General features: G+C 39.5%; 1 protein-coding gene across 2 annotated transcripts in view; it reads left to right on the forward strand.

The window, feature by feature from the left end:
* LOC102537787 (S-adenosyl-L-methionine-dependent tRNA 4-demethylwyosine synthase TYW1) overlaps positions 1 to 16,998 on the forward strand; it is a 195,572-nt gene that overhangs the window by 35,294 nt on the left and 143,280 nt on the right. For both annotated transcript variants that reach the window (XR_012061233.1, XM_006201352.4), the window contains exons 10-11: positions 7,152 to 7,270; positions 15,084 to 15,193. Coding sequence is in view for 1 of the 2 variants with exons in the window: in XM_006201352.4 (XP_006201414.1) it covers positions 7,152 to 7,270; positions 15,084 to 15,193 (229 nt within the window). In the remaining variant the exon portion in view is untranslated. The remainder of the gene's footprint in view (positions 1 to 7,151; positions 7,271 to 15,083; positions 15,194 to 16,998) is intronic.

Consider the following 16,998-nt stretch of genomic DNA (forward strand, 5'->3'; position numbering starts at 1 on the left):
TGTAATTGCCCATGTGTTTCCCTTTATTGAGATTTTCATTTCCCCATGGAGCTTTGCGGTACTGTCTCCTGCCTTTCGTTTCACCTGTAGGACTCCCCCGAGCACTTCTTGCAGAGCAAGTCTAGTAGTCAGGGTCTGTCTCAGCTTTTGCTCATCAGGGACTGTCTTGATTTCTCCATCACTTTTGAAGGACAGTTTTGCAAAATACAGGATTCTGGGTTGACAGTCTTTTTCTTTTAGCACTTTGAATTTATCTGCCCACTGTGTTCCAGCCTCCAGAGTTTCTGATGACCTCTCTTATGTGATGAATCAATTCTCTCTCCACACTTTCAAGATTCACTCTTTGTCTTTTGAAAGTTTGATTATAAAATGTGTCAGCGTGGATCTTTTTGAGTTTGTCTTACTTGGAGTTTTGTTGAGCTTCTTGCTGTTTATATTTAGGTATTTAGGTATGTGTAAGGTTTAGGTATATTATATTAGGGATATTTGGGACGTTTTCAGCCATTACTTCTTCATATATTCTCTCTGACCTCTCTTCTCTCTTCTCCTGGGATATCCACAGTGTGTAAGTTCTGCTTGGTGATGGTCCACAGGTCCCATGGGCTCTCTTCACTTTTCTTCAGTCTTTTTCCTTTGTGCCCTTCATCCTCGATAACTTCCATTGCCTTATCTTCAAGTTCACTGATTCCTCTGTCTGCTCAAATATGCCTTTGGCTCCCTCTTGTGAATTTTGCATTTCTATAATTGTACTTTTCAGCTCCAGAGTTTTTTTGGGGGGGTTTCTTTTTAGGATTTTTATCTATTTATTGATATTTCTGTTGCTTCAGACATCCTCTTCTTGACTTTCTCCACATCTTCCTTTAGTTTCTGAGTATCTTTAGGACAGCTGTTTTAAAGTCTGTCTAATATATCTGCCATAAACTATCTTTGAGGCACAGAGCCTGTTGAACTATGTTTTTCCTTTGAATGGGTCATCCTTTCCTGTTTCTTTGTATGCCTTGTGATGTTTCTTTTTGTTGAACACTGGAGTAAAGTGGTAACTCTGGAAATCAGATTCTTCCCTTTTCCCTAGAGTTCACTAATTAATTAATCTTTGGTAGGCTGTTTCTACTGAGGATCGGGCCAAGGTGTAAACGTAATGTCTTCTTAAGACTTTTCCTACTCTTTCTTTGGGCATGTGCAGTTACTTTCTGCTTTTCCTCACATGTGAAATTTTTTGGAATGTCCTAGTCTTTAATATCTGGCCCCAGAGAGCAGAAAAGTAAAAAATGAAGCGAATGGGGTGTAATAAGAGAGAACAGCCCTTTAAATCTCCTGAAAGTCACTTAGCTGTGGGGGGAAGGGCTGGCAAAAATGGGGGAAGGTCCAGCACAAGGGCTGCCCACCTCTTTGTACCTCTGTGATTGGAAGCATTATTCAGAGCGCAGATCCCCAGTATTTGGAGGACAGGGTCCTTTTTACCTACCCTAGCTTCCAAAAGCTGTGCGCAGGAACACGCGCGCAGCTGCCTGCCACGTGGCTATTGGATGGGGTTGGGTAGTTCCTACCGTACTAGGATCTAAAGTTGACCAAAATTAACCTAAGGTTTTCCCTGGAAAATGCAAGCCTTCAGCAGACTCCAGAGTTCCAACTAGTCATATCAGACAGCTTCTGCCAGTGCAGTTGTCCAGATGGGAAGATGGATTCCTGGTGCTTCTTGCTCCTCTATCTTCCCTAAATCTTCCTCCTGTTTGTACTTTTTTAATAGTTTGTTTAACCAGTTTAGAATTGATTTTGCTCTGTAGTATGAAATAAATATCTAAATCAGGAGTTAGCAAACCTTTTCTTAAGGGGCCATATGGTGACTTTTTAAGGTTTGTGGTCCTGTCTTATTGCAACTTTTCACCTCTGCCATTGTAGCCCCAAAGCAGCCAGAGACATAAGTAAATGAAGTAGGGGACAGTATTCCAACAAAACTTTACTTACAGAAGCAGGCAGTGGACTGGGTTTGGCCCCTGGGCTGCAGTTTTATTGACCTTTGCATTGAGCTCTCCATCCCCTGTCAAAAATTGAAGAATCTGAAATTTTACCTAACTTGCAGGCTAGCAAGTTAGCCTGCCGCAGTTTCATGGATGCTGGCAGAAGGCAAGTACAGTTTATTACTCGAAGGAATAGCACACCATCATTTGCTCTGGTAGCTAAGCCCCAGTTCCCATAAAAGCAGCACCAGGAAGGCCAGGTGTAACATCTGCAGATATGTTATAGGAAAGGAGCCCCAGGCTTAGGGAACATGAATCTTTTATAATTGGCAATGATCCTGCCTGACCTTTGCCCTAGAGGGACCCTTCTTCATCATACTGGACAGTAAACCTGCCTGTCATTTGCTCCAGAGAGAGAGACACTGTGTCTTCCAAGGCTATCTACTATATAAAACATTTTTGGAAAGGTAGTCTAGAGTAAGGGCAGTGAGGGCTCTGCTTATAAGACAGTCAGAAAGAGACCCACAGAGAATTGTCTCCCAGCAGCCCACCTCCATCCCCCATCTCTGCCAGGCTGATGTACACAGAGCCTGTCTGTCAGTGGCATCCTGAGTGCATTCTGTGCGGATCTACTGGGCTGCAGTTGTATTTTTCTCAGGCTCTCGTTTGCCTCGAGGACAAGAATTCATAAATTAATGAACCTGAGGCTATCTATAAGTTTTTTCCCCCTAGGTTCATATGAACACTTTTAATTCTAAGCATGTATTACTCTCAGGTACTTTTCTTTTCCACCCGGCTTATCCACTAATTTTCAGATGTAGGGGCACTTCCTTTCAAAACGTAATGTCTGAAGACTTCCGGTCTGGATGAGATGGCATAAAGCCTTTTCTCCTTGCCCCTTTCTGCTAGATTAACAGCCCTAAACTCTGGAAAACACAAGAGGCAACCAGACAAGACCTGTGGAGTGGGGTAAGAGGTAGGCTGACTGGTGTGGGACGCCATGGCTGGAGGAACAACAGAACAGCAGGATCTTAAAGAAGAAGGCAGCCCAGACCCTGTGTTTACTGATCCTTAACCTGCACCAGAAGGCCGCTCGGTTAGGCTCATTCCTCCCTAATACGTTGGGAGTCCCTCTGACAGTTCCAGGTGAGCCTAGAACCACTGGCAAAGGAGGCCAGTTGGGAGGCCCACCAACAATAAACAGCTGGGACGGGTGCTCTCCTTCCCCGCTGGACCTGCAGTTCCCCTCCCCTGCTGGGAGATACCAGGGAGCCAGGTGAAAGTGGAAAGAGAGAGACGCCCTTCTCACCGCCTTACTCCTACAGCCGTTGACCTGGCCTGTGAAGTGTTCTCCGTCCCTGCTGGGCCTGAGATTGCCTCCCCCCAGCGAGAGATACCGTGTGGCTGGGTGGCACTGGCAAGAGGAACCCCACCACAAGAAGTGGGCCAGCTGAGGAAGCCTCTTTGTCCTTGTGTCCTGAGACTCCCGTCTCCTCCTCAGAGTTAGTGGGGCTGCCAAGGGCCATCGAGCAGAGGGACTCTGCCACACCAGCAGCCTACCCTGGGAGACTGCTGGCCTGAGACTCCCCTCCATTGAGAGACCCCAAGTGGTTGCTCTGGGGAAACCCCTTTCATCCTCTCTGGTGGTACCAGCAGAGATCCGCGGGAGCCCAAGCAAAATTACATCGCAAAGCCTCTGAAAATGAAACTGCCATTGGAGCCGCAGTATACAAAAGTCGTCCCGGACCTGCACGCTCAGCCTAAGCAAGGTGACTTAAATGCCTGCTGAAGTGAAGGAATGAAATGGGATCCAGAGTCTCCTAACATAGCAGACAGAATGTCTAGGATGCAATAAGAAAAATCACCTGTCATACCAGGAATGATGAATATCACAACTTGAGCAAAAAAAGATAATGGACTGACTCCAACGCCAGATGAATCAGATGGTGGAATCATCTGACAAGGATTTTAAAGCAGCTGTCATAAAAATGCTTCAGCAATCAAAGTCTCTTGAAACAAATGAAAAAAAAATCTCAGCAAAGAAATGGAAGTTATAAAAAACCAGGAGGGAATTATAAAATTGAAAAAATACAATAACAGAAATAAAGCCTCACTGAATGGTCTCAGTAACAGAGTGGAGATGGCAGAGGTTAGAATCAGTGACCCTACTCATCAATAGAATGAGCTGTGACCAGGCCACGTCAGTAGAATTTACCCAATGTGAACAACAGAGCAGACTCCAAACAGGAAAAAACCAAAGAAATCCACACAAAAACAGCTTAAAATTAATGATCTGAAAACTAAAGAAGAAAAAGGTCTTGAAAGATGCTGGAGATAAACAATGTACTAACATCAATTTGGCGTCAGATTTCTGATCTGAAATCATGGAGCCCAGAGGGGAGTGGCAGTTGCTTTTCAGGTATTGAAAGGAAATAACTGTCAATCACGAATTCTGTGTCTGGCAAAACTATCCTTTGAGAATGAAGATTAAATAAAGATGTTAAAATCAGGTGAAAGAAAACTGAAAGCAATTGTTTTCAGCAAACCTGCCCTTAGAGATCAGCTAAGGGAAGCTCTTCTAACCTAATGAAGTGATAAAAGAAAGATTCTCAGAGCACCAGGGAGTGCCCAGTGTTGAGGAAAAAGTATCAAATGGGGGGAGTCATACATCGTCATGTTGTAGCTTACTGTATTGCTGCAGGAACCAGGGTGGTGTCGTGTTAGTAGAGGGGTGGACACATAGATAGACAGAATAGAATGGAGATCCCAGAAATAAACCCACAAATATGTTTAGCTGATTTTTCACAAAGGCGCAAAAGCAATTCTTTGGAGGAGGGATAACCGTTCAACAAATGGTGCTAGGGCAATTAGACATCCATAGTAAAAAAAAAAAGAAAACAAAACCCTAAAAAGCTACCACCGCCAAACCACACACGCATCGAAAGTACACACACACATACACACACACACACGCACACACTCGTGGGCGTTGTCTTAAATTTCACACCTTATATAAAAGTTTACTCAAAATGGATCATAACCTTAAATCTAAACTGTAAAATTTATAGAAACTGTTTTTAAAAGAATATGCCATTCTTCCCACATGTCCCTGTCCCTTTATCCTGTTAGCCCTTCAGTATTCAGTGTGGACACCGCACCCCTGGGGAGTTCTCACTGGGCCTGGAAAGCTGGTTGGGTGGGTCACCTACCCCACAGGCTCCAGGAGCACCACGATGGACATTCGTCTTTTCCGTGCTTGCCCAGCATCCCCGTCTTTTCATGTTTGGGGAACTTCCTGTTGAATGGGCTTTGTTTGGCCTGAGGGCTCACTGCCTGCGACAAAAGTAAGGAGGGCAGATACTGTTTGCTGGTACCATGTCCGGCAACTTGGATGTAGAAATGTCATCTAGGATAGTCATTCTTTCAGCTGGAGACTTCACGTATGTGGAGTCAGTGATGCAAAGGAACTGGGGCCTGGGGAACTCCCTCCTGTGTCTCTGGTGGCAGCATCTGCTTTCAGAGGTGGTGCTGGTGCTGGTGTCCAGAGGGGGTGGTGTATGTGTATATGGCTTCTGGGGGACTGAGCGGTGGTCCTGCTGGCAGCATTCTTCATTCCTGCCATTTTTTTATGATTCTATGAGATGTGAGATCCTTTGAATAAATTCCTTTTCTGTTTAGCCAGAATCAGTTTCTGTTTCTTGCAAAAGGAATCTTGATTGATCCAGTCAGCCTATCATAATAATATTGTGCATTTTTCTTGCTTACTTGCCATTTCCTCCAGCCAGATCACGAGTAGGGGCTCTGTCTTATTAGTCGTACATTCAACACACAACATGCCTGAGGTATATTAACTTCTCGGTAAATATTGAATGAAACACGCAGGTCTTCAACTCTGTTTCTCCATTGGCATGACATTTAGTGCTAACTACTATGTGACTTTGGCATTTGGTGGACTTTTACTTTTAGTTTTCAGTGCTATTTGCAAGATTTGAATGTTTGGTTTGCTTTCTTGAATATTTTATTGGGAACTTGGATTTACAGGCATAGGTATTCTGAATATTATTTTTCCTTCACTCCTTTTTTTCCCCCCTTAATGCAAGTATTAAGTGAGATGGACAGGGGAACCCCCTTTTATCAGGACAAAAAAAAATAAGACTTTGTGACCAGTTGACTTAGTAACAAGCTGGTAGATTTTGTGTGAACAGCACTGTAATATCAGTGCACTGATGTTATGTTGTACCTTGAGATATGTATCTATAGGCTATCCATCTGTGTCCCCCCTCATTTGTTGTTCCTATTGTTAATTTCATCATATTTCAGTCACGTAGGCCCAAAATCTTGGACGACTTCCTCTGTTTTGCCCCGCTAATTGGGAATGGCATTGAATGTACCTCTTTAGTACCCTTCCCCCTTCCTGCACTAGTATTATGGGCCAAGTCACCATGATCTTTCTTGCATAACCTCCTCCTCACTGGTTTCACTTTTACTGAAGTCAAGTCCCTCTTACACAGAGCTCTGGGTTGGGTCTTTCTAGTGATACATTGAGAAAGAAGCTTGATAGCGTCTTGTGATTCTAACCCTAAGTTGATCTGCAGTATTTCTTCAAATTACCCATTCTTACTACACCTACAGTGGTTTTACCAATCAAATATTAAATAGTGTTCTTTTTTGGAATAATCTGTTTCTTATTTACATGCTGCTTATCCCCTCAGCAGTCTCAGTATGCTCAAATTCTACCATTCAGTTGACTTAGAATATGCTCCCGGAGGCATTCTCTCACCCATCTTCCTTTATTCAAAACAGATTCTCTTTCCGATGAGCACTACCCACCGACCACCCTTTTCAGGGAACCTCCCTTATCTGTCCTTTGGCATTATATATTATTGTACTAATATTTAAGGCAGTTGGATGGATTTGAAAATGAAAGCATCCATGGTCCCTCCATAGAGCTTTCAAAGTTAATGAATCATTGGTTTATCTCATTAGGTTTTAGAAAACTCAAACATTATCAAACCCCAAACACCATCTGAGCACTATAATGCTACAACGTTGATTTTCTGCCTCATGCACATACCAGTAGGGGTATTTATGGTTATGAAACACATGGTTTCGTCTTTAAAATGATGCCTTGGTGTTTTGTTTCCTTGCTTTGAGGATTTTATTCAAATTATCCTTTGTTTTTTACTTTCGCAGTCCATGCTCCGAGGGAGAGGAGGTTGCTATAAACATACATTCTATGGCATTGAAAGCCATCGTTGCATGGAAACGACCCCGAGCTTGGCATGTGCGAATAAATGTGTCTTCTGTTGGCGGTAAGTAAAAATGAATGGCCATGGTGACCAAAGATGAAATGATGTGTAATAATCCATTTCTACCCAATACTGCACTCAGATTTACCAGAAGCTCCGCTGCTTCTGTAATTAATCCTCTTTTCCATTCCTAAGAGTATATTTATGCATTTGGTTGGTTTTCTGTTTTGACCAGTTTTATCAGGGGTTTGCCAATTTTTAAAGTTTTTGAAAGCCTAGATTTTAACCTTGTGACTCCTCTCCATTATCTTTGTTTTCTTGTTCAATAATATACTATTCTACTCCTTTTCTTTTTCTGACTTAAACTGGACCATTAGCTAATTAAGTCATCTGTAGGACTTCCATTGTCAATTTTCCTCTAACTCCTTCGTTAGCTATATCCCATAGATTTTGATTATTTAATTATTATTCAGTTGTAAATACTTTCTAATTTCCATTTTGACTTCTTTGTAGCTCAAGGGTCAAAGAAGTGTTTTTGTTAAAAGTTAGATTTTAGGGGATTATATTTTTGTCATTAAATTTTAACCGAATTGTAGTATTGCTATAATACATGACTTCTAATACCAAATATATAAAATTTATTGAGAAGTGCTGCATGCCTAGTCCATGAGTGGTCAGGTTAAAAAAACTGTATCATAGACGCATGAAAACAATGTACTGTAAAATTGTTGGGTAATAATCTATTTTATGTTGCTGATTATTTGTTTTATCATTATTTAGTCTTCTTCATCCATAATAATGCTTTTTTTGACTCAAAGTCTGTATTTTCTGATATTAATATAACTATACTAGATTTCTTTTAGTTACTAATACTTGCTGGGTCTCTCTTTTTCCTTTCTTTATGTAACTTCAACTTTAATGTGTCCTTATATTTTAGATGGGTTACTTATAAACAAGTGTTTGGCTGGATCAATTTTTAAAAATCAACTGTATTGCAGTTTTATTTCCATACAATGAAATTCACCTATTTAAAATATATAATTCAATGAGTTTTGGTAAATATGTATACTGTGTGACTACGACCGTGATCAAGATGAAAAACATTTTTATTACCCCTGGAGGTTCCCTTGTACCCTGTCCCAGTCAATTTCTCTCATCTCATGACAGCCCCAGGCAAACTAATTTGCTTTCTGATAACACATATTAGTTTACTTTTTCTGTAGACCTGCATAAAAATGAAATCATCCAGTATGCATTTTAGAGTCTGGTTTCTTTCACTCAGTGAAATGTTTTTGAGATTCACCCATGTTGTTATGTACATAAGTAGCTCGTCCCTTTTTATTTCTGAAGAGTAGTTTGTTTTATGGTTATACCGCAATCTATTTATTCACCTGTGTTTGAATATTTGAGTTGTTTCCAGGTTTTTACTTGATTATGAATAAAGCTGTTAGGAATATTAGTGTGTAAGTCTTTTGTAGACAAATATTTTCACCTGTGTGTGAAGTTACAAGATTTTTAAAAATCCACTTGGACAGTCTATTTTTAACTGGTGAGTGTAGTTGTTGTCTATAATGATGACTGATGTTGATAAATATTAATAAATACATTCTTGATAAATATTTATTTTTAATTTCTTATTTTGTGCTTTTTGTTTACCTTGGTTTTCTACTTTTTCTTCTCTATCTAAGACTACTTTTGTGGTAAGGTATCAGTTTGGGTGTTTTGTTGTAGGAGGCTTTTCAGGTATCTTGCTGGGAATATAAGTCCTGAGTGTTGTCTTTAAGCTGGCTGCATACAGCCCATCATGTGTAGAATTAAATCTTTTATGTAAGTTGGGAAAATGCCTAAATTGCAGAAATCTTTCGTGCTTGCTCCTAATTTGTTTTTCTCCCTCACTGACAACTCCTCCGTTCTTTGTAGGCCGACACGTGACTCCATTGTCGCTCATCGTGTTGTAATCCCTAATGACTTCCTTACCATCAGTTCTAACAGAGGCGACTAAATTCTCATCTTAATTGAACTCTAGCCAAGCATGCTAGAAAGAAGGACTTCTTCTATTGGACTTTGATACACCAGTCTCTTCTAGTTTTTTTTTCACCAACCCTTTGACAGTTTCTTTTCAAGTTTCCCCTTGTTAGCTCTTCTGTGATGAATTCTCTCTGATTCTGTCTTTGGTTTTCTTTTCTCACTCTGCATTATGACAGCAGGAGTAGTATGCCATCTCCACGGCTTCACTGCATACCTGTAGCTTGACACCTTTATATTCTTTATCTCTAGCCCAGTCTTCCTTCTGAGTTTTCATCGTCTGTTTGCAATTGCCTGTTGGATATATTCTTTCAGATGATCCACAGGTACTTCATTCAAGCCCAGTCTGTCCACAAGGAGTCTATTATGCTCTCTGTTAACCTGCTCTTTCCTATTTTCGTAGTGGCACCATTAGCTATCCAGTGGCTTAGGCAGAAAATCTCTTCTCTTTTTTCTCTAACTCACTATATCCATTTGTATACTTAATTTTACTGATTGTGTTTTAGGTTCTTATTATTTTGCCCTTTAACAACCAAAATGATTTAATACTTAGTCTGTGCTTTTAATTTATCTTTCATTTTGATTGCAAGAGCTATGATTCTTTAAAAATTTTTTTTCATTGATTATAAAAGTAATCCAGGCTTATTATAGAAAATTTTGGAAAACATAAGAAATTATGAAGACAAACAACTATCTATAATTCTAGCATCCAGGGAAATTATTGTTAAAGCTTTGTAGTATTTGTTTTCTGTTTTTTTCCCCGTAAGTCTTTCCTTTCATTTTTAAAGATACAGTTGAGATCATTCTCTACTTTCTGTTTTGTATCCCATTTTAATTTTTTAAAATATAAGACTCTTGCTCTATCCCTAAAATCTTATATGCATAACTATCTGTTTTGAAATAATTTTAGATTACAGATTTCCAAAGACAGTATAGTTCCTGTATGTTCTTTACCCAACTTTCCCTAATGATCAGACCTTACTTAATTGTGGAACAGTTGTCAAAACCAAGAAATTAACATTGATGCAATACTCTTAGTTAAACTGGAAATGATTTGAGTTTCATTGATTTTCCCACTAGATCCAATTCAGGATCCCACATCAAATTTAGGTGTCATGTGTCTTTCAGTTTTCTCCAGTAGTTCAGTTTTCCCTTGTCTTTGATGACCTTGACATTTTTAAAGAGTAGCAGTCAGATATTTTTGGATTTTAGGAAGAATACCACAGAAGTGATGTGACCTTCTCAGCATATCATATTAGGGGCTATTTCTAACTTTTATTGCAAAGTTTTTTGAACTTAAATAGAGTGACTAGTATAATGAATCTCTATGTACATTTATAATGTATGTCCAATCGTGTTCCACTTACCTACCCTACTCCTCACTATTTTGATGTGAATCCCAGCTGTTATTGTTTTATCTGTACATACTTTGATTGAAAGATAATAGTTAAAAAAAAGCCTTTTAAGAAAAGAATATAATACTGTCATCCTGTATCAAGTTCTTTTACATGTTTTCCCTTTTCTAGTTATTCAGGAATATAGTGAAAGACAGAAAAGTCTCTTCTGGGCATTCCGTTAAATCAGTGGTTCTCAGCTGGGGCAAACATTTCTATTTTTCACCACGTGGGGCAACCTAGGGCATCTGACAATGTCTGGAGACATTTTTGATTGTTGTAATTGACGGAGGTGCTATTGGCATCTGGTGGGTAGAGGCCAGCGATGCTTTTACATGTCCTTTAACACACAGGACAACCCTCCACAGGGAAGAATTATTCAGTCCGAGATGTCAGTTGTGCTGAGGTTGAGAAATCCTGTGTACAGTGGTCCAAAGATACTTTTACATTGAAGGGGATGTGGAAAATGGCAGCATTGAAATAAAAGGATATATCACACCTCCTTTTTAGTAATAGGGTATATGCTTATAAAACGTAATATATTACAGTGTGAGCACTTGCAGAAGAAAAGCCATATGATTATGTGGATGGAAATATTTGGATCACATAATATTTAGCTTGAAGGATAAAGAACCAAGTGCTTTTGGGTCCTAGTTCTCGTTATTTGACATGTTAGAATCTCTTCTTATTCTCTTTTTTTTGGGGGGAGGTAGGTAATTAGGTTTATTTATTTTTTGTGGAAGTACTGGGGATTGAACCCAGAACCTTGTGCATACTACTGAGCTATACTCTACTCTACCACTGAGCTATACACCACCCTCCTTCTCACTCTGCTAAAATTAAAAAAAAAATCACATTTTACAATCTCTTCTAATCTCTTTCCAAGATTCTTGACATAAGTTGTTTTTTTGAGAGTCAAGATTCAAAGAAAGTAGCAAGATTCAGTGGTTAACACTCCTTATCTGTATTACCTGTTTATAACCAATAATGCAAAAATCCTTCAGTTTCCCTAGCAGCAAACTTACCCAGTTTTTTAAAAAGCAAAAAATATGCTTAACAAGTTCATTAATGAGATTTTACAAAGGTGAAAGTAAATGGAGATGTTTTATTTATCATGGCTTCTGGTAAAGAAGTATTAGTATACACTAACTTTAAAATTAGAATTCACCATCTGTTTTAATTATGAATAATATATAAATGTCAGAAAAGACCTAGTAAAATTGATTTAAATGCTTACATAAACTTTTTTATTCTTTTTAACAAGTTCTTAAAATAACCTCTGAGCCTCAGTTTCCTAACTGTAAAATAAAACAGCAATGTTTTCCTTACAAGGGTGCTGTGAGGCTTAATTACTTGAATGAGATTGTGCATATACGAATATTTTAAAACTACAGTTTGATGTATGGCTGTGAGTCTTCCAAAATGAATTTCTTACTTCTTTTTAATAATATGGGCAGTATACTGTTGTAGATAGATAAGCTATTATTATTCTGCTAATTTTCAGACGGAGTTGTTGAGAATTATGTGTATAGATAGCCCGTATTTACCATTGTATGTCTCTTATTTCTGTTTGTACTTCGAAATTTCATATTAAGAGTTATATCTGTTTTGAACAAATAATCTGATTACAAAAATGGGCGAAGGATCTAAACAGAAAGTTCTTCAAAGAAGATGGACAACTGCCCAACAAACACGTGAAAAGATATTAATGATGTCCCCAAATCGAAAATAAACGGGCTGTCCATCAGCTGGTGAATGGGTAGGCACAGTGTGTGTATATCCATTCAATGGAATATTGCCTGGAAATAAAAAAGGAATGAAGTAGTGATACATGATACTAAGTGAGAGGAGCCAGTCACAAAAGACTGTGTTATCACATGATTGCAGTTCCACGAGATGCCGAGGAGAGACAGACCTATAGAGATGGAGAGTAGGTCAGTGGCTGCCTGGAACTGAGGTGGATGCTGGGATTGAAGAGTGAAGGGGACCAGGGTTTCTTACTGAGATGATGAAGATATTCAAAAATTGATTGTGGTTACAGATGCATAACTCTGAATATGCTAAAAGCCATTGAATTGTATACTTTAAATGGAATTTTATGATAACACGAGTTATAACTCAATAAAACTTAAAGTTTACTGGTCTTGAGTGGTGAGTACAAGTTTTTAAACTATGTTTTAAATGTATTTTGAATGGTCACCCTTACATCTAGTAAAAAGTTCAAAATGTAACAAAAGGTTACACCATGAAAATTGTCTCCCTTCCATTCCTGTCTTTCAGTCATTTAGATTTTCAGTGATATTCTACACATATGCAGATAAAACTAATGTGTGTGTGTGTATAAAGTTGTGTGTGTGTGTCTTTGTCTATGCACAAATGGCAGGATATTGTACAGTGTTCTGCATCTTGCTTTTTCTTTCTGTCTCTTTGTAGCGATCCTTTCATATCAAAGTGCATAAAGATTTAGAATCAGATTTTTAATCTGCTAAATGAAATAACTGTTTAGAAAGCAGAAGAGAAGTATGTGTAAAGGGCCTTTTGTTTTTAAAGTAGTTACTCAAGTGTGTACCTTCCACAGAAATGTCCCCATTCTCTATATTGGTGACATAATACAATTTTGCTTCAAAGCAATGATTTATTGTCATTATTGTGGTAAGAACACTTAACCTGAGCTCTACCTTCTTACAAAGTTTTAGGTGTGAAATACAGTGTTGTTAATTATAGCACTGTACGGCACAGCCCTAGAACTCAATGATCTTGCACAACTGTAACTTTGTACCTGTTGAATGTTGAATAGGAAGTGGCCATTTCCCCCTGCTCTAGCCCCTGGCAGCCACCATTCTTTTCTCTGCTTCTATGTGTTTGACTGTTTCATATACCTCATGTAAGTGGTATTATGCAGTATTTGTCTGTGTCTGGCTTATTTCGTTTAGCGTAGATTAATCCATGTTTTCTTACTTTTTCCTTTTTCAGCATTCATGATTTCTTTCTGTAATTCGGGTTACTATCTGGTTTTTGTTTCTTTTGCTTGGACAATTCCCTTTAACATACCCTGTAATGTAGGTTTGCTAACAAGGAATTCTCTCAGATTCTGTCTGCAAAAATCTTTATTTCTCTATTTTTTGAAAGATACTTGCACTGGGTATAAAATCCTGAGTTGACAAGTTAGTTTGTTTCCTTTAAGCGTTCTTTCAGGTGTCATTATAGTTTCATCTGGCTTACTTGTTTTCTGTTGAGTTGTTGGAAGTAATTTTTAATCTTTGTTCTCATGTAATGTGTCTTTTTCTCTGACTTAAAGATTTTCTCATTTTCTTGTGTTTTCATTTGTTTGGATATGGTATTTTTAGGCTGTTTTAAAATATCCTGGTTGTTTTTCTGTGAGCTGCTTGGCTCTGTGGTTAATTGTTTCTCATTAACTTTGGAAAACCGTTGGCCAAAATTTTTCTGCATTTTTTTCTGCTTTGTTCTCTCAGTTTCCTTTCTGGGTTTTCAACTATTTGTATTTTGGTTCTGGAATTCCAATTATGTATATTTTGGACCTTTTGATATTGTCCCATGTCTCTTGGATGCTGTGTCGTATTTTTTACTTTTGTTTTGTGCTTCATTTGGCTTATTTGCATTGGCCTCTCCATGTTTTTTCACTCTTTCCTCAGCTGTTCGTAGTCTACTGTTGAGCCTGTTGAAGACCTTTTTTTTTATATTTCGCATTTCTATTTGATTATGTTATAGTCTTCATCTCTGTGCAGAATTTACCCATCTGGTCTTGCATGTTGTTCACCTTTTTCTGTTAGGGTTTTTAACATAGTATAATCACAGTTTTTAAAAAAAATCCTTGTCAAATAGTTTCAACACTGTGTCAAAAGAGTTAGGGTCTGTCGATTGCTTTCTCTATTGGAAATGTGTTGTTTTCTTGCTTTTTTGTATGACTCATAGTTTTTTGTTTAAGGTCAGAAACCTTTTCTAGTACACTTGCGACTGAGGCGAATTTTCCCTGTGTTTGGAAATCGGCACACTTTTTTCTCTGGTGTCCTCCGGAGGTACCTGGTGTGCAGCGTGGAGTTTGCTGGAGGCTTTTTCCTCCGTGTCTGATCCATCGTAAGCTTTAGGTCTTCCTGTCGCACTGCCTCTGGGGGAGAGACCCTGTCAGTATGATTTTGCAACAGCATTTCCCTGTTGGTTGTTACTGGATGCTTGTCTAGCCTAGTGCATGTGGCTAGGAGAGAGGGGTGCACGTTTTGTACTGTTCTGAGTAAGCCTCCGTCTTGCCCAGGCACTTCTCTTCTCTCTCCACATGCTAGGTGTCGCGACTTAAAATAAATCATAAAATACAGCTGTAAATAGCTGAGCTTTTAGGAGGAAACCAACCCTGATTTTATGATAACATGGACTCCCTCCGAGTGGGTGACTAGCTGAGATCTAATGCAGGGAGTCCTTTAGAATGTTTGCCTCTTTTCCAGGCACCACACCAATCCGGTGGGTACTGAATGGCGGTGGAAGATGGACCAGCCTGAAATGATCTTAAAGGAAGCCATTGAAAACCATCAGAACATGATCAAGCAGTTTAAAGGTATTTTTCTTCGCTCTACAAAGGAATGCCGGTAACCTGAATTAAATTGGCAACGCAATTGCCTCTTTGGCAGGATTTTGTCCCTGCTGGCAAATTCTCGTATAGGGAAGTGAAAACTTTGTAGAAATATTATATACATCTTGGCCTTTTTTGTTTTACCTGATAACTTGATATCCCATCTGATAGAAGAACTAAAAAAAAACTTAATTCAAAGCTATTTATAACATGGTACACTCAGCACAAAACAGCCTTATGAGTGGAAGGAAATTTTAGATCATTGGAAGATTCTTAAATAATATCGGATAGTATTGGGAAAGCATTTTTGAGTAAATGCCTTATTAAAAAGGAGGATTAATATTAATAAAATTTCCTCCACAAAATCCATCATGATGTATAGAATTCTGCCTCTCAGCTTCCAGAATTTCCTGATCTAGTTCTGTCTCAGAGTTAAAGGAACTTGGCGTTCCTGGAGATTGCTGGTTCTCAAGCTTTAGTGTGCATCAGAATCACTCGTTAAAATAGAGACTCCTGGTCCCCTTTCCTCGAGAATGATTCAGTAAGTCTGAGGTAGGGACCAAGAACGTGCATTTCTAAGAGATTTCCCGGTGGTATCGATGTTGTTGAACTAGGGACATATTTTGAGACCCACTGCTGTAGGTAGACATGGTGGACCTGTAAACTGATGGCTTTATAAAGACCGCTGCAGACGGTCCACTGAAATTTGTTGGCTCCCTGCTCCCTGTTAAACGTGTAGACCTCTGCCTCCGCCTGCCACTTGTTAGTCCTTCTCTCCTTTGTTCTGCTTTCCTTTCATACGCAACCACAAAAAAAATGAATTCTACCCAAGGTTGTTTTGATAAGGACACAGTTGTGGTGCTAGCATCATAAATGGGAGTCTTTATTAACCCCGGTAATTGGCATTTTGAAGATCAGATGATTCTTTGATGCGAAGTAATTCATTCTGTCAGGTCACTGCTTCTTGAGGTTATAGGGCTCCTGATGTTTTTTTCTCACACCACCAAGGGGTTCTCAGGGTCTCAGCAGACACTGCCTGGGTGTCCGACAAATTTAAATCAATCTCTGGAAATGGCATCAGACCCCACAGATTAAGGGTTCAGTCCTATAAGACTGCCCCCACTTCAGATGCCAGTCACAAGTCTAGGATGTTACCTGTGCTTCTGACCAACTGGCTGTAAGCTGGAAGTTCCCACAGCTTCCTCCTCGGATTCCATTAGTTGTTAGAGTGGCTCACAGAGCACAGAATATTTACTTATGTTTCCCAGTTTATTATAAAGGATATTATAGAGGTCACAGATGAACAGCCAGATGGAGAGGATTATAGAGGTCACAGGTGAAGAGCCAGATGGAGAGGTACATGGGGCCAGGTCCGGAAGGGTCCAGAGGTCAGGAGCTTCTGTCCCTGTGGAATTGGGGTGCACCACCCCCCTGGCATGTGGATACATTCACCAACCCGGAGGCTCAGCAAGTCTTGTTCAAGAGTTTTTGTAGAGCTAATTTGCAGCCCTGCTTCCTTTTCTCACAGGTCCGTGGGTGTGGTTGAAATTTCCAGTCCTTTAAACACAGAGTCTTGCTGGTGATCAGCTCCATCCTTTGGCTATTTAGGGGGCCTACCCTATGTCACCTCATTTGCACAAACTCAGAGGTACTCAAAAGGGGCCCCTTGTGAATGACAAAAGCCACTCCTACCACTCAGGAAGCCCCAGGGGTTCCAGGGGCTTTGTGCCAGGAACCAGGGACAAAGACCAAATGTATCTCCTTATTTTTACCACAGTACTTCTTATTAC

The sequence above is a fragment of the Vicugna pacos genome, chromosome 18 (assembly GCF_048564905.1).
Source record: "Vicugna pacos chromosome 18, VicPac4, whole genome shotgun sequence".
Classification (NCBI taxonomy): domain Eukaryota; kingdom Metazoa; phylum Chordata; class Mammalia; order Artiodactyla; family Camelidae; genus Vicugna; species Vicugna pacos.